Raw genomic sequence first — 22,611 nt, forward strand, 5'->3', positions numbered from 1 at the left:
GTCCTCATCTTTAACGTTTTAAGTTATTCTCAGGGAACTTGAGTATTTTGAAACTCCCCCCCGCCCCCACACCATGTAATGGATCCACTGACTTACATTTTACCAAATTTTGCGGGTTTTTTTAAATGATTCAAACATATAGTAAATAATCTAATATTCACAGAGGTGGAAACAGACCAGACAGCAAATTAATCTGAGTTTTTTGAGTTGGAACTCAGTGCTGAGAAGAAAATTTAGCACTCACTTAGACTAGGCATTTTCTCCTCCTAATTATGATATATTTGCTAGTGCAGAGTTGCCCAATGCTTTGATATTTCCAAAGCATTTTATAGATATAAATCTTTCAATGTCTTTGTAAAGATTCACTAATCCAATTTTACAGATGAGCAAACTGAGATTTAAAGAGGCTGATTGCCATGGCCACACAGTATGATTAGCATGTTTCAATTAACTTTTGCTAACTATAATTTAAAATTTTTATTTTAATACAGGAATGTTAAATTGATAGCATGTTAAATTTTTCTAATCTTTTCCAGCCTTAATGTCTTATAAATTCTAACTTTTTTACTTGGTCTGTCAATTTCATGCCTACATCTTCAGTGAAATATAACTAGATTTAGTATGTGCTCCAATAAAATGTGTGCTTGGCTTGTGATAACTGTTTTAAAGTTATTATTATTATAAAACTTTAAAAAAATATTGGAAATGTAGATGAATACAATCAGCTGTAATGCAGTCACAGAGTAAGGCATTTTAATGATATCTCAGAGGTTCTAACTGAAGATAAATACTACTTGTCCAGATCAGAAGTTTCTAGCCTCTGAGATAAGTATCCCATTACAGCTGGAATCTCAAAGACAGACATACACATTACTACTGGCTGTTTTTCCTTCTGGTTTTTTGACAATGCAGCTACCTCCTATATCAAGCACTGAAGATCTTTATGTGAAGACCCTGGGCACTATGATGTCCATAATAAGAGGTCAAGGTGTAATCTCAAATGTCCCTAGCTCTCTTTAGTTTGCCTTTGAGGATGAACACACTTATATGAACACATTTAAGCACATTTCTTGTGTTAACCAGTCTTACAACTTATTCCTTAAGTATCCGGAATGTTCTCCACATCAAATTGTTTGGGAGTCAGTAAACTAGTGTACTTGCTCCTTCTCATAATCCAGTTCAACAAAGACCCGTCAAGATATTGCCTTTTGTAGTTCAGTAATTATTAGAATGAAGTACCAGATGCTTTTACTTATTCTGAAAGCAATTACCTGGCCTATTAAAAAAAAAAAATCTCTTTCCAAATCTATTCCCGTTAGATCGTACACCAATCTATATGTTAATATTTAAAGTTCCTCATTAGTACAAAGTCATCTAACTTTTCACATTCATGAATCTCCTCAAATATCTGCAGCTCAAGTTTAGCATTATGAGCATTTTTGTTACCTTTGTCATCGATTTTGTCATTGCTGTTGTCAAAAGGAGGCCTCTATTCTTTTGGACACATTTCCCTAGTTTGTCTTATGTAAAGCCTTCTGAATCCTTCATACCTCACCATCTCAGCTATGCATTGAAAGTAATGTTATTTTTCTGTTTTTGCACCATAGAAAGAGAAAAGTTCAGGAAAATGCCCTGCCTTACCTCTGAGTTATTTGAAACACATGGAAACCCAACGCTTAACATTCCATTTCTTCATTATTCCTTAGAAATTCTCACCCATCTTTGCCAAAACCATTCAGCCTATAAACTAATGAGGGCCAAATCCTTGGATGTTAGTGGAAAAATCTCAGTCTGTCTCTCTTGCTAGTCCTAGATTTATTGTACAGTACCCAATTGGTAGTAATGTTGAGGAGCTAAGTACATCTCCAGTTCCCTTCCAGTAGGCACCTTTTATTTTCAAAGTTAAAGAAGGACACATTCGTTTACCTAGTTATCCACGGTCAATGCTTGGCTTCCCGGATACTATTCATTCAATTGGTCTTTGCACTGCTATCAGCATAAAGATCCACCCCAAATTTTCAGACATTTGTTTTCTGTTTGTGGATGAAAAAATTATAAACCATATAGAAAAGGACAACATCTTCTTATGCTGGTCAAGCACTTTACTAGTTCTTATCAGAACATTAATATTGAAGTGGAAGATGAGAGATGTTGGAATGGATAAATGACTCACCCAAGATTTGTCTCAGTATTTATCATGGTTCATGTTTTATGGGTGAAGAAACAGACTGAGATCCGAGTGGTTGTTAAGACATGTGCAAATAAATATAACATGAATTACTGGAAGTTGGAAAATAGAAGTTACAAAGGCCAAATTTTTTGACCTAGATTATCCACCTTGGTTGGAGCTGAGATGGGGAGAATTTGCAGGACAGGACAATGTTTTCAGAAAGATTGACTGCTATAATATATTTGAAAGCACAATGAGGTGCCCAAGAGTTAAATTAAATTAAGAATTTAGGCAAGGATTCCAAAGGATTAAATATGAGCAGTGCTGTTGTTAATCTAGAAACAATGGAAAGGTAAATTAAAAATTGAGGTAGGACTCCCAAGGGTTCTTTGAAGTTGAAAAGATATATTTTGGCCAAGAATTAGCTTAAATAATTTATTTATTTATTTATTAAAAGATTTTATTTATTTATTTGACAGAGATCACAAGTAGGCAAAGGGGTAGGCAAAGAGAGAGGAGGAAGCAGGCTCCCCGCTGAAGAGAGCATGATATAGGGCCTCGATCCCAGGACCCTGAGATCATGACCTGAGCCGAAGGCAGAGGCTTTAACCCACTGAGACACCCTGGTGTCCCTAAGTAATTTATAAGAAAATAAAGTGAAAATAACATTCTAAACAAGTACCTTCTTTGGGCTAGGTACTTTACATGGTCTCATTTAATTGTCAAAATAAGCCCAGAGGTAAGAAAAATTAGTTCATTTTGTCCCCAGAAAAGCTCAAACTCAGGAAAGTAAAGTAACCAGCCTAAGGGCACATAGCTCATGCTCTTTCATCCATTTCACATCATTGCTATGAATAACCAATCTGCTTAAATATTCATGGAAGTTGAACTTAACGTTGGTATCTTTATAATGTGAGTTAAGATTCAGTATTAACTTTGAATTTCAGCATTGGATCATTAATCAACCATGAATCAGTCAACAATGCTATTTGACTGTTTATGTCTAATGTGGACAAATGATGGAGATGTTGAGGAAAATAATATCTTATTTCTGAGATAGATAGTATCTGAAAGAGAAGACAGAATATGCATAAACTTGTAGGAAAATGTATAAACCTACGGAACTATGGATACACCCAGAATCATTTTGTAGGTCAAAAATTAGAAGGACGTGACTGGTGATAGATGTTGGAGAGACCTGAGTTAAGTTAAGGTAGTCTAGATTTATTTCTGTCTACAAGTCAAATTTTATAAAATTTAAACATGATATAGGTGTTCACTATGTGCCAAACATAATTGAGCATCATTAACCCTCCCATCAACCTTGTAAAGTAAATACTAATATTATCCTGCTTTTACTGGCAATGAAATTGAAGCAGAAAAAAGTCAAGCATCTTGGCTAGGTTTCCAGAGCTGGTAAGTAGCAGAGCTGGGTTCTGGTAAGTAGCAGAGCTGGGATTTGAACCCAAGTAGTACAAGAGTTGCTGCTCTTGCATTAACCTTATACCTTCAATGTCGGTATGTCATGTAAGTAGGCAATATTTGTTTACCTTAGGACGAAAAGATTATGATTCCCTACCCTTTGACATACATCTTATATGTGAACATACTTCACCATGGTTCTTGGAGGAATAAATTCATTAGTTTATTCAATGATATTTATTGAATACCTACAATGTGGCATACACTGCTCATGCTGGGGACAGAAAACTGTGAACAGGACAGTCAAGGACCCTGCTTTGTCACACTCACAGTATTAGGCACTCAATACATGTTAATAATGCAGTACATGTACCTTAATTTCAAAAGTAATATATGTTTTCATTGGCTTGGATCAATTACCTACATCACTCTCCTTAATCCAAAGTTATCCTTAAAATCTACCCTTAAAAATTAAGACCATTTTTCCAAAAATCCTATTAAGTAGGAAGGTTTGGGAGATTCCTATGTACAACCAGAGGAGCAGTTTATACTCTCTTACAGTCTTAAAATGATTCTCTGAATGGGGCATTAAATCATGGACCTTTGTAATAGTTACATTTTCATAATATGGTAAGACACTCTAGTCCATTAAGGAACCCGTTTCCTCCCACTGCCCCAAATTGCTTATTCTACATATTGTTCAGTGTCTTTTATCTAGTAAGTAGTTATTAAATGATGTTTAATAACACGTGGTGGATAAGGTATCCCTCATTAAAGGCAATTTACACTGCCATTAGTTCCCCAAAATACCAGTCAGTTGCCAAATTTAAACGACCTTATTAGCCTACCAATGTTGCTTTTTCATGATGCTAAGGCCCCACCTCTAAAAATCAAGTACAACCCATTAAAATGAATGAATATTCTAGAAACCTGCTAAAGCAATCTACATTTTAATGAGACAGGAAGTGTTCTAGGAATATTTTCATCCCCTCATCTCTAACATAGGCTTCCTTACCTGCTCTCTAGAGTGGAAGGTGTGAGCAGTGTCAGGCACCGCTAAGGTCCTCCCCCACCCCCACCCCCAAGTTTCCTGCCCAAGCCTGCACGCAGGGGACCCACATGGCATCACGAAATGGGTTCTTTACATATAGGCAGCTACTTACAGAGCTATGCACACGCGTGTATGTCCATGTATGGGTGTGCTTCGTACGTATGTGGTGTGTGCCCACGCTGGTCTCCCTCTCCTTTCACCTGACCTGGGGGAATCCCGGCAATTCCCCAGAACTCGGGGAATAGCGAGATGAGGCAAACAGCCCTTTTCCCTTCCCTGGTGGCAGGCACCGCTGGGTCCCAGGAATCTGCAGTGCTTCCTCTCACAAGCAGCTAATAAAGGGAGACTGACTGAAGCTGAGCAAGCGGAGAATACATGAAGGAGGAAGGGGCCGTTTGTACAAAAGATGATGCTTCTGGAGCTACTGAACTATGATTGTGTTTCTACATACAAAGCCCTAGGAAGCTAGCGGGGAGGCACAGAAACTCTGAATCTGAAATGCTCTGAGATGATTTTTCTAACAGTGCCTAGAAACCACCGCTTGGCGCGTGTCCTGCGCGGGGTTAAGGAATCCAAGGGAGCGCCGGCTGAAACTCGCAGCGCGGCATCCCGCTTTGAGCTTCGGTGGGGTTTGCGCTCCGAAGACGCGTCCACGCACCATTTTCCCAGGCGTTGTGCGGGTTTCTTAAACAGCCCAGCTGCTGCCTCAAAAAGGAGTTTCTAGAAGCTCCTTCTCTGCTGCTTCCCCTCCCCCCACCTCCCCCCTTTTCTCGGTTTTTACCCCTGCGAGGAGCTTCTCCAGCTCCACTGCGTCTGCCCTCCGAGGGGCACAGGTGCCGCGGTCCCGGCTACTGCCGCCCCGTCCGCCGACGCTGCCTCCTTCGGGCGGGCCCCAGGGGCTTCACCAGGCGCTGCTGCAACGCGAACGGTCTCTCGCTGGGCGCTGCGGCCGCTGCCGGTCGACCGGGACTCCCCGCCCTCCCGCGCGACCCCGCGCCCGGGCGGGCGGCGCTTGCGGCGGGCGGGGGGCGGGGAGGGGAGCGGGGGCTCGTCTGGGGGTAGCCGCCTCCTCTGCAGCCTGCTGGCGCCTCGAAACCCGGACCTGCCTCCGCCTCTTCCTCCAGCGACTCCATCCCTCCTCCCGCGCCTCGTCGTCCCACCGCCCCCGCCGACGCGCCCCCGGTGGCTGCCTCGGCGGACCCGGGAGGGGGCCCGCCGCGTCCGCCGCCCGCTCGGCTCGGCCCGGCCCGGGAGGCGTGCATGCCCCTGCTGCCCGCCGCGCTCACCAGCAGCATGCTCTATTTCCAGATGGTGATCATGGCAGGGACGGTGATGCTGGCGTACTACTTCGAGTACACCGACACGTTCACCGTGAACGTGCAGGGCTTCTTCTGCCACGACAGCGCCTACCGCAAGCCCTACCCGGGCCCGGAGGACAGCAGCGCCGTGCCCCCCGTGCTCCTCTACTCGCTGGCCGCCGGGGTCCCCGTGCTCGTGGTAAGTCCCGGGTGCCCGCCCTCGCGTCGGACTCCCTTCGGTTGGCCCTCACCTGCAGGGTGGAGGCCCCGCGGAGGGTCGGGCAAGGCAGCTTTGCCTTCTAAGTTCCTCCAAGTTGTGGGCAGCCCCTTCCCCAGAGGACATTCTTCTAGGGCGCGTCAGGGGTGGATGCGAAGGAAGCCCGCATCTCTCCCCACACGCCACCCCCGCACCCCCTGCTGTGCCTGCGGCGTTAGGGCGACGGGGAGGAGGATGGGAGGGATGGGGGCTGTGGGAGGTGACGGGCGGGGGTCGGGGCCGCGGAGGGGGTGAGCCCTCGGATGAATTTTTACTTCATCCGCTCCGTGGCCTTGCATCGCTGGCCGCCGGCTCTCAGATTGCGCCTGGAAGCTGAGCAGCCGCGGGCCGGCGAGGAGGAGAGGGCAGCAGTCGCTGGGGTGTGGAAGGGACTCCTGCTTCCCGAGTCTGGGCGCGTATTCCCGTTTTACCACCGCCGGCCCTTTCGGATGAAAGTGCCAGTGGGACTAAGCTGACCAGGGAACACATATCTGAAAAAGAATTTTGAAAACTGCTAAATGAAGAGGCTGCAACAGCAGTGCTTGCTGAAAAGCAGGGGTTGCCCAAATTATTCATTTAAAGGCTGCTCCACTCTCTGGGCTGCTTAAGTCCTTCCCTCTGATAGCCTCGCTTAGAATGCCTTCTGGGTTTATGGACTGTGTGTGTGTGTGTGTGTGTGTGTGTGTGTACAGACACACGCACACATGTACATACGGATATACATATGTAATTATTATGATAGCAAGCATGTAATAATGGACATGTGTGAATTCGGTGCAAAGTTACTGGTAGGAAAATTGATGGTGTTTCTTCAGAAAACATTATGATTCTTCTGTTATTGCCATAGTATTGGAGGTGTCCTTCCAGTGGTAAGGCTTCTCTTTCTTTCAACACTCAACAGATAACAAATAGGAAATTAGGAAATGAGGAAAGGGAAAAGGAAGTTTTATTTCAGTGGATGAATGTGTAAATTTTAACAAATAAATGTTGAGAACACCAGTGGTATCTACTGGATTTGGATATTCATGTTCACTTTGATTTTAGGGGAAGTGATTTCATATTTTTCCAAATAATGAGGGGTTCCTAACACACATAATGGAATTCCACCAAGGAACTTTTTGATAACTTCAAAGTAACTTTGTTTATCACAGGTACCATGACAGTTGACTTTGAATTCAGTTCCAGTACACTGGTTTGAAAAGTGTTAGACCTTGCACCAGAAAATATTTTGTTTTGTTTTGTTTTTATATTTCAGTTTGCTAAAAAATTCACCTTCGTGTTTGTGTTCTCTCTCTTCCATTTGAAAAGCTGTAAGAGGAAAGAAAATTTAGTCATTTTAAGGAATTCTTTTCCTTTTCTGCAGGTGTTGGGTTTTCCGGCACATATTTTCTGGGAGACTGAATAGCTCTGGGATTTTTTTCTTTTTTTTAAAGAAAAAGGCCTGTCACTTTCAGATCACTGGTTTGGTTACACCCATAACCAATAATGTCTGTAACTTGTCTCTTGGTAATTACCATTCTGTGTCTTACTTAAATGAGGTAGCACCCTTTAGATCCTAACCATCCATTGGTGGTGGCAGGTACCAGTTAGAGATGAGAATATATTGGCCTAATATTGATTATTATTGATTATTATAGTTGATTATTTCCCACTTAGGAGAAAGCTAGGAGGAGAAAGGGAAACATTCGTTATTGAGTGCCTACTGTGTGCTGGACACACGAGCCATAACTGCATTTATTCTCCAGAGCATTCCCCTCCAGATAACATTTAAGGACAGTGAGGATCAGATAATAAAATGGAATCACCTGAAAATAAAAATGGTGGGTGTGATGTTTGTATGCCCATGGGACTGATGCCAAATGCCATGCTACTTCTACTCCTAACGAAGAACATGCTTTCTGAGAGAGGATGAAGGCATCTAGAATAAAAATTGAGGGGTTTTTAAGGGGAGGATCTGACTTGCTTTCCATGTTTTGACTTTCAGTTCTTTAGTCGCAAGAAAAGAATTGTGGGGGGGGGAATCCATCTGAAGAGAAGGAAGTGTTGGATTTTAGAGGCTAACTGTGCTGCTCGTCCTTGTTTCCCCTTCTGCTTTTACAATGTGAGAGGCTGGGAACAGTAATGGTAGCCCTGCCTTTCCATTCCTCTCAAGAACACTGGCTTAGCACAGCCACTTTGCATGAAAATAATATTATTAGTAATAATAACATGAGTAATGCCCATCATTTGTTGAGTTATATACCTTACACCCATCTAACATTTGCATTATCTACGAAAGCAGTTGTTATTATTGTCACCTAATATTTGCAAAAACTGAGGTTTACAAAAATAAAGTAACTTGCCCAAGGTCTAGGGCTAAAAATGTTATACTCAGAATTTTAACCCTACTTTGTCAAATTTCCAGGCTAGAGCCTTTTCTATTATAACGTACAAATGCAGTTCACTGATAAGTCATTCTTCTAAATAAATGCCTCGGTCTCTTCCCCCCATCTCTTACATTTCTTGGACTTCAGTGATAAGGTTCCTCATGTTGTATATTTTTTAACCTTCAGAAGTCATTTTTAAGTCTTTAGATGAATCTGAAAACTAGCTCTCTTCACTACCACAAGCTGTGGTTTTGTTTCATACTTGCTAAATTCATTTATCTAAAAATCAAAAGCAATATATCTTTTCAGTGTTATCACTTTTATGTAGTGTTGATTTGGATCCCAGGTCTGGAGTCTAACAAATTTGGATTCAGATCCAAAGTACATCCTGCTGCTATGTTAACAGTTGGGAACTCTACTTGCTGTGTAACCTTGAACAACTTATTTAAGCTTGTTAAGCCTCAATTTCCCAAGTCACAGGATTTTGACTATTCAATTAGATATAATACATAAATGTCATCCTTGGCCCATAGTGGATACTCCATAAGAGATAAGAGAGCAGTAAATCATTAGCATTATTAATGAAATGATAATTCAGTAAATGTTTATTGAATTCCTGTTTTGTAAGCATGACATCAGAGTATATAAAGGAAAAAATATAAAGTTATAAAGGAAACTTCAGGAATAAACCAAATTCCTGAGGAGTTATAGCCTAATTTGGAAAATGAGGTAAATATGACAAGGTCATAATAGAAGTGTGTGTACCGACAGACAGACAGACACACACACACACACACACACACACACACACACACGCGCCACAAAGACCTCTGGTGGTTCAGAAGGGGACAAGCTCATTTTTATTTGGAGGGGTGAAGAAAGGCTTCATGAAGAAAATGGTGGCATTTGAGATGTTACTTGAAGAAGAGGCCAGAATGGAGTTTGAATCAGGACATCATAGAAGCAGCTACATGGACAGCCACTTGGTAGCAGAAAATGCAGGCTGTATTCTTGAAACAGCAAGTGGTTTGTCTTGTTTCTAAGAGTGGAGTGTGGGGACCAAAGAGGGTATCCTGCTGAAGAGGAAGACGTGGGTCTCACTGATGAGTCCTGGAATGCCAGGCTGAAAGTTTTTCTCAGTTTCTTGGGAACTGACTAGGGACATTGTCTGGTGGGTGGTGTTTGAGGACATTTTGGGGACAGTAGCATAGGGCTCTTCTATTATTAAAATACCTATATAAGAATTTTAAACTCTTTATCCTCAAGTCTATTTTGTAGTGGGAAATTGTCTATTTCCCGCTATTTCAAGTTTATTTTGTACTTTAATTGTGTTTTCAGAAAATGACCATAACTTGGGCTCATTTATAAAGACAACATGTTTTATTAGCTCCTTGAAAACATCCTGGTCGGTGTGATCTGTGTAACATTTGCCAAAGCACCACATACATAATTTATAGGTATACATTTAATTAGTGATCTTTGATTTTTCACTGATTAAAAGAACTGGTGATGACAATGTTTCCTACGCCCCAAATTTGGATACAGTGGCCATGAGTAGTTATTGTTCATTAGATCATTAAGCAACACAGGTGATTTGAAGGAGACCAGACCTAGAACATTCGTCTTCATAGAGCCAGAACCAAGGCAGAGAAAAAACAGAAGTGAGCCGGGCAGATTTGAATGTTAGGGAACATGTCTGATTCTTTATGTCTGTCTCCTCCAGAAACTCCCTCTGGACTCTGAGACTCAGGGATGCAGGTGCTGCTGCTGCTGTCCCAAAGGGGTGGGGTCACTAAATGTGGCAGAGGTAGATGATGACAGAAAGGCATCTCATGTCTAGAGCTCCATCTTGTTAGATCAATGTGCCTGAAGCTTCCCCATAGACTTCTTCTGTGAACCTCATGTTGAGTACTCACTTCTGTTTCTACTTCTGGGACACGTACCTGTGGCATGGTGAGAAGCACAGACATGGGTGTCAGACCACCCCGGATGCTTGTCCGCATTTCTCTCACTCATTCTACGTGGGACCTTGGGCGACATTTTCTTATTCCTAAACTGGAGATAAAAATGCCTACCTCTTGAGAGATCTTAACCTATAGGTTAAGATCACAGACTCTGGAGTCAGACTGCTTGGGTTTGAAAGCCTAGATCTGCCACTTCCCCGCTGTGGGAACCTGAGCCAGTCTTTCGATGCTTTGGTTTCTTCCACTGTAAAATGGAGATAATAGGAGTGTTGGTCTCACAAGGTTATTAAGAGTAGGAGATGGGTTCCCATATGTGTCAGAGGAGTGCCCAGCTAAATAGGTGTTAGCCATCATTAGTCCTCCCCAGGTTGGGATGATTAATCAAGATAATCTCTTTAGGCATCTAGCAAAGTGCATTTGTCAGTGACTTCCAGGGCTGATAAAATGTTAGAGGTGGACAGAGACCACCTAGGTCAACCCACGCACCCACAAAAATTGGGTACTCTGAATGGCAAGAAGAGGGAAAATCGGAACTCTGTTATTGGCATCACGTCAATGATTCTTACCTCTGATGACGCCTCTTATTTTTTCAAGGAGGCTGACACTAGCTAGTATTTCCTATGCAGCAAATACTGTGTTAGATATATTTAGTGCATTACTTCATTGAATACGCACCATGGTGGTTCTTTCTTTAAGCATACGTGCTATCATTAAATGCACTTATAGATGAGAAATATGATATTTAGTGAGATTGTGTGTCAGACTTGTATTAAATTATTTAAATCCATTAATTAACTTTTACCTTCAGCTTCTGAAGGAAATTTGGATGTGAAGAGGTTGAGGTGCCAACCAGGAGTCCCTCATCGCCGGTGCTAGAATCATCAAAGCCTGTGCCTCTAGTTCTTCTTCTACCTTGATCCTAACCCGTTCAGGGGATCTTTAGAGATTTTTGGTCAAAGCTATTCAGTACCAGAGGAGCCCAAAGTTTCTCAAATCTTTTATCCTCCAGTTCAGTTTATCTGGTTTTTATCAGAAGCTTGGTGTTCCAGTGTAGATAATGGTTTCAATGTGTGGTGTAGAGATTGTATTTCCTGTTAAGCTTGAATGTGGTGGAGAGGTGGGTGGCAGCAGAAGGGATTCAAAGATATTTCTGTTATTCTGATGGGAAGTCATGGTTCTTATCTCTGTAGCATACACTGACACAGCGCTGCGGGGAGCTGCATCAGTGTGGACCCACCGTCTGGTTCTAGACCTGCACACTACAGTGAAGGGCCTCTATTTCTAAGGCATGTTCCTTAAAATGGGACCTAGCACTAAATTTGGGGTGCAGTGAACACACTGAAATTGTGTATAGATACTATATATATGTATACATACATACGCACACACACACATACTCACGCACACACATGCACACATTTTTCTAGTAAGAGCTTCCATAGCTTTATTGGGTTTTCACAGATATCTAAGGTTCTCTAAAAGTTAGAACCACACTCTGTCCTTATGTCTCTTAAGACCTTGCTTCACTTAGTCTCATTCATATCCACTCATTCATATTTTCCCTCCCTCCCTGCATTTCTTTTTGTCTTTTTCCAAAGATCCCCTCTACTTTGCATACTGGTAAGGAGATGCTGATGCTGAGGGGAAAGCAGGGGCCGGTCTGAAAACCAGCTAGTGTTCCTCTGCTTCTCCTTCTCTCTCTTCCCTTCTTCCTCTGCCTGTCGTCCTCCCCATCCCTTTCTCTTTTATCTTTCTGTCTTCTTTGTCCCCTCTAACCCCCATCACTCGGTTATCCCTGTGGCTTTTCTGAGCCAGTTACCTTATCTGAAAAATGTGGACTGACTTCTACTTTTCAGAGTTGTTGTGATAATCAAATAGGTAGAATATACTCTGGAGACAATATGAAGAAGAATAATGCGAGCACATTACGTGGGTTATATATCCAGCTGGTCATTGGAGATGGTTATGACCGCTCATGGCGTGACTACATCCCACTCATTTGTATAGTTTGAAACACAGTAATGTTTCCAAGGAGCAGTTATACCATCTGTTACTTATGCATTGTATCATATTAATTTTTAAATTTGCATTGTTCCAAAGAGACATTATTTGTAAAAGTTTTAAATGATGATAATGCATCTACTATGTACTAGGTACAGTGCTATTGCTTGAATTTGTCTAATGAGTAAGGCGTATTCACCGCCCTTCAAGAGTACAGACATTATGCATGAAGTTATAGCTGCAGACCTTCGTTTTCTTGTCTGTAAGTTTGAGGTAATGATACTTAACATGATACCTTATAAGAATTAATATTAGCATGCATCAAGAATTCGATAACTGATAGCCGCTCACTCTTTTGGCATAAATGCCAATAATATTTATTGATAGTGCACAGCAAAATGACACCAGGTGTACATAGTTAGTTCTGTGGAATGAATGAGACAAAGCATTAACTTTTCACTCTAACCCTTTTATATAGTATATGCAGTAACTCATCTAGGGAGCTTTTGCAGTTCGCTCAAGCTGGTAAGTGACACATCTAGGATCTGAATCTATTACTTCAAGTCCAGTGTTCTGTTGGCTGTATGCGGATTCCCACTAATTTGATTCCCAACATAAATGGTGACATTCTTAGAAGACAGAAGTTACTTAAAGCATATTGATTATGTATCAGTGTGATATTTATAGTATCTGCATATTTGTTAATGTGTAGGCTCAGTTACAACAGACATAACAAGAGGATGTTCAAAGACATGTTCAAAGACAAAACTTGATTGGCTTTTAAGAACCAGTGGAATGCCCAATAGAACAGCTCAACATTCCCATTCATCAAGTCGAGAGGCAAGTTCTGTTCTCAGAGAACTTAATGGATAGTTAGGAGGATCCTCTTAACAACTTAGGAAAATCATAAAAATATCATTTAGATGGAAGATATTTTAAAATATGTGAAATTGAGTTCTATATTCAGTACTATTTAAACTATTTCTGAGAATGCCAGTTTTCACTCAGCAGGCTGGTTATTTTTTTAGTCTTATTATGACAGATGTAGTTTGAAAATCACTGTCAGTAAAACCACCATTTTGTTGTTGTTGTTGTTGTAAAAAACAGAATATGAAAGATTTTTTCCAGACCACGTGCACTGAGAACCCTAAAGGTAGTCTTTTGGTGGGCATTTCTCAGTGAGTGAAAGTTTGAGTGGACGTGTGTGTGTGTGTGTGTGTGTGCAGTGTACATACATGTATGTACATATGTATATATATATATTTGGTCTGTAGTAAACTTGGAATTTCTTATACGGATTAATTTTTTTTTTAAAGATTTTATTTATTTATTTGACAGAGAGAGATCACAAGTAGGCAGAGAGGCAGGCAGAGAGAGAGGAAGGGAAGCAGGCTTCCTGCTGAGCAGCGAGCCCGACGCGGGACTCGATCCCAGGACCCTGGGATCATGACCTGAGCTGAAGGCAGCAGCTTAACCCACTGAGCCACCCAGGCGCCCCACCTATACGGATTAATTTTTATCTCCCTTGCTTCTAACCTCTATAATGCGCCCCCATCCATCTCTCCCTCCCCCCAAAACCCCAACTTTCTAGAACATTCTACCATATCTGTTTAGCTTTAGCACCAACTCCTCTGAGGAGATCTCTTGGACTCCCACATTCTCTTCTATGACTCTTTAGCCTCTTTGACAAATTGTGGTATTAAAATAACCTTATATTGTGCTTTATGTTGTATTTATTTTTATTCCTCTTTCCATCACTAGACTTGAGCATCTCAAAGTCAGGGTAATGTAATCTGACTAAAGCTGATTTCATCATACCCAACTCTTCAGTTATTTTAGGTAGATAAGTTATCTAGGCACCAACTAAGTTTGTGATGACAAGATTATAATGACCAAATTCTGATAAGCATGCAGTTACTTAATAACCACTTATTAAAACAGGCAAAAAAAAAAAAAAAGTCATATGCCCTATTCTGTAAGCTTAGTGAACTGGCAGATCTTTATCCTTTGAAGTGTTTTAAGTCTATGAAAGGTTCATCACAGACAAGGTGGGATTCTGTACCTTTGCACTGACATGTTCCTTATGAAGTCCTCCTAAACCAATGTCTGGCCCTGAGATCCTTTGAGAATAAGCCATTGGGGTATAGGTTACAGACCTCACTGGAGTCTTAACGGTTTGTTTATTCATTCAAGAATGGAAAGTATCTCCAAACTATTTTTTAATTAATTCACATATCTTGAAAATATTTAATTTCACAGATAAAGATTCTATTTTTAGCATTCATCATGCTAATTAAGTCATTACTTTCATCAATAATTATTTTTATATCCGTAATGCTAATTAAGTCAGTTATTAATTAACATACAAGTAGCAAAAAGACTTGTAGCTGCCTCTTTGGATTGGGCTTTTCCTGATAAAATGCTAGTGACTTCCCAGGACTTCCTTCCTCCCTGCCTTCCTCGTTCCTTTTCCCGAACAAATAAATATGCAGTGAGCACCGCCTATGTGTAGCATACCTTGAAAATAAGGCCCAAAGGGCTTACTTGACTTGCTACAAATTCCAAAAGTAAGATTAAACTCATCTTTCCCTTCTTCAAATCTTTCAGAGCAGCATCATGAAACAAAAGACTTATGAAATCATAGGTCAGTTAAATACAAATGTAGTCCTGTCATATCTACGTACTACCAAAATAACTTATGGCACTTCCTGTCTAAGGGAAACAGTATTTGTGTTGATAGAACCAGAACCTCTATTCTGAGTAAATTGTGTATTGTGTTTCTTGTGTGATGATCCCCTTTTTTTAGAGTGCTTTCAATAGCTCCAGCAAAGACTGTACTTTTCTGTCAAGATTTTTTATTGAGATTTCAGATTTAGCTTTTTCTCACACTGGGGTGCACAGAAGCACTTTTCACACTGAGAAGCATCTTATATTTCCAGAGATCTCATCAAAGCAGAATGCCAAGTTTTCACAGACACCAAAATTGAGCAGTCTTGGATAGAGATAGCGCACCTGGAGCCTCATCTTGTAGTTCAAAATGAATCCCTGAAATTTCCAGTTAAAAAACAAAATAATATCATTGGGTTGGTGACAATGACCTCTTCCTTCACATGTGCCTTTGAAGTGTTGGGTTCGCTCAATTACTAAACTGAATGAAGAGACTTAGTCAAAACTATGTGACAACCCTTTTGGTCTTTCACAGAGAGACCTTTGTTTCCTCTTCCCTCTAGTTCCCAATCACATGATTATTTGGGGTCCCCTTTTTATTTCTCCTGAGGCTAAGTCTAGAATACAGATATAGGAATCTAGTAGACACTTTCTCCAAGCCACACTATCAGGCCTTTTCTGCCATTCAATTATTGGAAAAGATTTGTGAATCCAGTGTCAGAAAATGTTTCTTTGTAGCTGGGATTTGTTGGTCATGAAAGCAGCCTTAAAAATCATTTAGTTTCACCTCTTGATTTTCAAATGAATGGCCAGAGAGATTAAGTAACTTGGCCAATGCCAGGCTACTAATGAGGAATGACACAAACAGCTGTCATATGTGGGCACTGAGTACATATCAGGCATTGCAGTACGTATTTACACGTATTAACCAACTGAATCCTCCCATCACTGGAGATAGACACAACTGTTCTCTCAATTTACAGATGAGGACACTGAGGCACAAAAGGATGAAGCAAGTAACCCATAACCCCACAGCAAGAAAGTTGACATACCTTGGCAGAATGGCAGATACGTGCTTTTAACACAGGGATGGTGTTTGTTCCCTTACAAAAATTTTTACCATCTCTTGCTGGGGCTAAGGCCTCCTGTAAGGAATTGTTCCACATAGCAGTATAAGTTGGGAGAGAGAGGCAAAGAGTATAAGATTATTATGGTAGCTTTTTTACTGTTGGCCGAAAAGATTTCACTGAATATTGTATTTACAATGGGCACTGTCCGTCATAGTGAAGAGGTAGTGGCAGATAAGGAAAATGAACATTTAATTCTCAAACAATTTGATTCTATGATGTCTTTTATGCTTTTAACATCAAATCTTTCTTTTCAGACAGAAAGTAGAACTACATTTGAAACTTGCCACAAGTAGAGGTAACTAAAACCTACCCATTTTTGATGCACAGATTCCAAATTCTTATAGCGGGATTTTAACATAACACATTATAATATAATTGAAACGCTACATATAATTAACATATAGCGTATCTACTGCACCCACAGTTGAGTCATTATGTTAAGTGTGGCAACTAGTTAGAGGCATGGAAGAAGAAATACTCAGTGATATATGTGTGCATGTGTCAAGGAAAAGCATAGACATTTATATATTTGTATATTTTGAAGTCTTTTTTTTTCTTTTTAGATTTTATTTATTTATTTGACAGAGAGAGATCACAAGTAGGCAGAGAAGCAGGCAGAGAGAGACGGAGAAGCAGGCTCCCTGCAGAGCAGAGAGCCCGATGCGGGGCTTGATCCCAGGACCCTGAGATCATGACCCGAGCTGAAGGCAGAGGCTTACCCCACTGAGCCACCCAGGTGCCCCTGAAGTCTTTTTTTTTGAAGGGACTTAGGAATACTCTTAAAAGGATTGTAGAAATTTTTGGTCCAATCCTGTAGTGCCATTTTCTGCAAAAGAGCAGTGACTTGAGAAATCAGTTCTCTGCTATGCTGTGCTTTATATTATTTTCCCTACTCCTCATTTCCATCTGTTTAAATACTTTCCAGCCTTTACTTTGGGCAACTGCAATCCCACCTCTTTTGTAACTCCTCCTTTGATGCTTATAGTCAACAGTGGTCTACCTTGCCTTTAAAAATCCTTTTTGAATAATTGTCTTCTTATATACTTTCTATAAAATTGTAGTTGCTGGTGTGGGATGGGGAGCTGGAGAGACAGCGAAACCAAATAAAAGGAATGGTAGCAATCATATATTCTTGTATGGAAATAGTGTTATTTATAGGATTGGTAATAAATTTTGTATATACAGGTTTTATGATGATCTGAAATTAAGAGGAGAGAGAGGTTGGGGAAGGAAGGAAGGGAGAAAGGAAGCGGGGAGGGAGGGAAGGAGAGAGGGAAAGAAAGGAAAGGAGGAAGGAAGAGAGGGATTGAGGGAGAGAGGAAGGGAGGAAGGAAGGAAGGGAGGAAGAAGGAAGGAAAGGGAAGGGAAGGGGAGAGAAGGGAAGGGAAGGGAGAAGGAAAGAAAGAAAAGAAAGGGTGACTTACTGGCCTGACAGGCAGTGAGCTTTCCTCATTACTCTGCTGCTTACAGCCTTTGAGACCTTGAGAAAATCAAGTAGCTTTCAGGCCTCTGTGTCATTAGAGATCTGGTTTGGAAGGGTTTGAACTCCACCTGGGACGGAAACTGACTAACTCATGGCTCCTCAGATAGCTTTTTATGTGTGTGTGAAACAAGTGTCACTATTAGGACACTTTACCTTGCAATGAAATAAAGTCTCTCTCTCTGACTTGTCTGCTTCCGGGCCTCTCACCATTTGAAACCATATAGACCACACTAGATGGTTTACCGATACACGAGGTTAGTTAATTTAGTTCTTTGACTCTTCTTTTTTTTTTTTTTTTTTTGAGACTTAGAGTTTTCAGGCTCACAGGGCATGAATTTGGGTCCCTTTTGTCATTCTGGTTCTCACGTCTGACCTCACTTGAGATGTGCTGTTTTTAAGGCATGGCACAGGCCCTGAATGATGTCTTCCCAGTGTACTCTCACCCCTAGCAAAAACGTCAGAAGTTCTGCACACTGTTTTCTTTAATGCATTAGCCTTGGGGTCACCAGAAATTCTTCTTGTGGTTGATTATCTCATCTGTGAAGGGAGGGGGTTAAACTTTTCTTTGAGCCAAAACCCACTGCGTGATCATGTATGCTGTCTCCCTCCCATGACCACGTAGAGATCGCAGAGAGGCTGTAGCATTTTCTTTCCAGCTGAAACTGATGTGGGTTTTCAGTCCTTGAGGCAGAACTCTGGGTAGCATCTTCTAATTGGATTTTCTGTCTTGCAATCAGATGGTTGTTAAAAGGCTTCCATTGTATGTCACATATACAGTGTAGTATACTACGTATTTATGTATTATAGTTAATTACATATGAGTATTTTGGCCATCAAAAGATTATACATTCAACAAATTTGTCTGGTATATCTTTGCCTCTTGCTCAGCACATAATGGCTAAATCAATGCCTCCAATGGTAGATGTAAGTAATCATTAATGTGTTTTAAGAGAAGACAATTGGAGAAGCAGGAAATAAAATTATTTGGGGGAACCATTCCTAGATACTTATGTTATAACATCCAAAGTATTTTTCCAAATCCCAATTCTTTTTTTTTTTTAAAGAATTTATTTATTTGACAGAGAGTGAGAGAAGGAGAGAGAGCACAAGTGGGGAGAGCAGCAGAGGGAGAGGGGGAAGCAGGCTCCCTGCTGAGCAAAGAGCCCAATGCCGGGCTGGATCCCAGGACCCTGATATCATGACCTGAGCCAAAGACAGAGCAAAGATTTTGATCTCTGAGCAAAGACCCGCTGAACCACTCAGGTGCCCCGCCAAAATCCCAAGTCTTAATGCTACTACTCATCCCTGATTTCAGATATTTCTCCCATGTACATTCATTTTTTAATTTAATCAAAGTTATCTAAAATATAGTTCAAAATATTTACTTCAAATGGAGACTATTTCAAACACCTATCATTTTGTTTTAAAAATCTTTAACATCATCATATTTTTGTTTCTGTAACCACTATTTCCCCCATGTCTTTAATTGTCCATAGCACAAAATTTTAAAACTTTAAATTGTCACTCAGTAAGCATTTCTGTAGCATATGCTCTTTCTTCATCAGGTGTAGCATATTCTGTATTTCAATACTTACCCCCTATTTTTTTTAGAATGAATTGGTGAATTTAAAGAGCACATCTTCCATTCTGTCTTGTAAATCAAATAGCCAGTACATTTTACATCAGAAGTTTGTCTATTTGGTAAGTTAGAAAACTTTTTTTTGATCTTCTGATGTAGGATTCAACTAGCTGACAGAGTTTCTTTTCTTTTCTCCCCACCCCCCACCAAAGATTTTATTTTTATTTGAGAGAGAGAGAGGGCATAAGCAGGAGGAGGAGCAGAGGGAGAGGGACAAGCAGACTCTGACCTGAACACAGAGCCCAACATGGAGCTCTACGCAGGGCTCGATATTACGACCCTGAGATCATGACCTGAGCCGAAATCAAGTGTTGGACCCCCAACCCGCTGAGCCACCTAGGCACCTTGCTGGCAGAGTTTCTAAATGAAGTAAGTCATGACTTTATAGTCACTCAGATCTCTGAATCATACTCTGTACATTTTCATTAGTAATCCTAAATTAAGAGTTGAAACATTTGACTCAATACATGCAACTATTTTCCAGAAGAGTTTGTTTCCATAGAGAGTGATAAAAATTAGTGGTACTTTAGAAAATGACATTAATGAGTAGAGAAAGATTTAATGCTGCTTGGGCAGGCAAATCACTTACAACTTCAATTAACTTTGTAAGGGACCAGGAAAATGAAATTAGGGTTTTATTGTTTATGGATTACTTTTCATTGAAATTCAGAATTTCCAAGTTAGAGCAAAAAATCAGCCCAGTGCAAATTAGCTCCTCACCCTATCCAATGGGTGCAAATGAAATAATCTGCTAGCAATCACATTGAAGTACAATGATGTGGTATTCAGTAATTCATTCCTTCATTTATCCATTACAAAACAGTTACTGAATTCTCCCTGGACAAAACTTTGTATATGTAATGGGGTCTACATATTCAAAGATGGAAGAAAGGATCCCTGTCCTTAGGGAAGTCAAAGTTCAGTGTCAATGAAGAGTTAAAATATACTAATCCTGAAAACCATTCCTAGAAGGAATGATGAGAGAGATTTCTGAAAGGAGGTGCCCTTACCCAGTCAGAGCAGTGAGGGAAAGGCAAGGGCATACATATACAGAGTCATTTAGGCTAGAGAAGCCTTCCCAGGTTGAAGGAACTCCAAGAATGTCTATCATGGAAAGGTGTGTAGCACAGAAGTAATTAGCTTCAGAACATAAGGATGCATAGTAGAAAATACATTATGGGGCACCTGGGTGGCTCAGGTGGTTAAGTGTCTGGCTTCAGCTCAGGTCAGGATCAAGCCCCATTTCAGGCTCTCTGTTCAACTGGAAGCCTGCCACTCCCTCTTTCTCTGCCTGCTTCTCTGCCTGCTTGTGTGCATTCTCTCTCTGTCAAATAAATAAATAAACTCTTTAAAAAGAAAATACATTATAATAATATGCAGGGATACCCTTACTAGCATGAAGAGGTAAACCTCTGATATGCTTTCTAATCTCTTAGCCTCACTATCTCTGTCTGCAAAATCAGACATCTAAATCTCCTTGTCTTACAAGTAATTCTGTTCCTGTGACTGATTTTAATTTAGTAAACTAAAAGGAAAACACTAGAATATTGTTTTAGAGTTTTAAAAAATCTAGGGAAATTGTCATCACATCAATCTTGGCTGCCAGGTATGTTCCAGAGTGCTTACATTTTCCTACTTTAAAATAAAAATACTACTGGGGCACCTGGGTGGCTCAGTGGGTTAAAGCCTCTGCCTTCGGCTCAGGTCATGATTCCGGGGTCCTGAGATCGAGCCCCGCATTGGGCTCTCTGCTCGGCAGGGAGCCTGCTTCCTCCTCTCTCTCTGCCTGCCTCTCTGCCTAGTTGTGATTTCTCTGTGTCAAATAAATAAAATATTTTTAAAAATACTACTATGAAATACACTTTTAATTAGATAGTTATTAAGAAGATAACCCTCTGAAACCCTCTGACACACAAATTACATGATTTTCAACCATTATTTGCAACATGGACAATGCTAAATATCAATTATTAATAAATATGGAAGCTTATGTTGATATATACAATTAAAATTTAAATTGGCAAGGATATTTTTGTTACCATTGCTGTTTTGCATTTTCTAATTACATAACAGGTGTGCTCACCTATGTGGTATCTTTAATCTCATTTTAAATTGGAAGGTAAAGTGAAATATATACATCTATATGTTGCTCTAGAAATTTGAGGGCATGATATTCCAGTTCTCTTAGAAAGCACGGACTGAAATATATGTGAAACCCAACAGTATTGTTCTTGGTACATGAAATTCATATTTTCCAATTTATGGTATTAAGGATTAAATGTTCTTGGTTTTCTTGCAAGATGCTCTATCCTTCTAAATTTAGTCATCTAATTAAGATTTCCATTCATGGGAAGTGACTTTAAAGAGCACATAAGACAGGCTTTTATACAAACACGCTTTGATTGGATTAATTGGATTTGCATAAATTTAATGGTGTGACTATGCTAGTGTCTTGGCTTGGTTCACTTACAAGGGAGAACTTAAAGGAATCGGAAAGAGAAAACACATGAAAGTCTGCAAAGGAAGCATGTAAAAGCAGTCAGGTTAAGAACAAACCATAAAACGCTGAAGCAGTCCAAGCTTTAGCAATACATAAACTGGCCAAGCCTGGAAAAGCTGAGCATCGGAAAAAAGACACGGGAGATTCAGACAGACCATAAGGTTCGAGTGATTATTTTCCCCCCAGAAAATGAGTAACCTCTGCACCTGACATGGGTCTACTGACAGGGACTAGGGGGCTGGTGGTACCTTTAGGACCGAGAAGGCCAAGGCGAGGAGGGCAGCTTGGACGGGCAGGCAGGCTTCTGGCAAGTAGCTCTCATAGAGGGTCACTTGGTCACCAGAGGACCGTGCTGCCCCAGGGACCAAAGAGATGGTGGCCTGGAGCTGGGACAGGGAAGTAGGGCAGAGGAGGGCCATATTTAGGAAGCAAAGATGTGACGTGGTATCGTGAAGTTGCACTCAAGTAAGGCAGGGTGAGCTAGTGAGAACAGCAAGACCCAGGAGGAAGCGGGGGCTGAGGGACAGAACAGGGTGGTGAGATGAGGTCCCATGGCCCACGATCCTGGGGGTTAGCAGTGCACATCAGGATCCGCAGCAGACAAGACCAGGAACTCTTCCCAGCAGACAGGCATCAGAGCTCAGAAATCGAATCTGAGCGGAGT

At 40.9% G+C, this 22,611-nt stretch overlaps 1 protein-coding gene across 6 annotated transcripts in view; it reads left to right on the forward strand.

The window, feature by feature from the left end:
* The first annotated feature begins 4,944 nt into the window (after window positions 1-4,944).
* Window positions 4,945-22,611, forward strand: part of PLPPR5 (phospholipid phosphatase related 5) — a 121,682-nt gene continuing 104,015 nt past the window's right edge. For 3 of the 6 annotated variants that reach the window (XM_047727772.1, XM_047727775.1, XM_047727774.1), the window contains exon 1: window positions 5,759-6,140. In XM_047727772.1, coding sequence (XP_047583728.1) covers window positions 5,904-6,140 — 237 coding nt within the window. In that variant the 5' untranslated portion in view covers window positions 5,759-5,903. Of the gene's footprint in view, window positions 5,268-5,392; window positions 6,141-22,611 lie in introns of those variants that run through there. The other 3 variants (XM_047727777.1, XM_047727778.1, XM_047727776.1) reach the window with 3 other exon arrangements.

The sequence above is a fragment of the Lutra lutra genome, chromosome 4 (assembly GCF_902655055.1).
Source record: "Lutra lutra chromosome 4, mLutLut1.2, whole genome shotgun sequence".
Classification (NCBI taxonomy): Eukaryota; Metazoa; Chordata; class Mammalia; order Carnivora; family Mustelidae; genus Lutra; species Lutra lutra.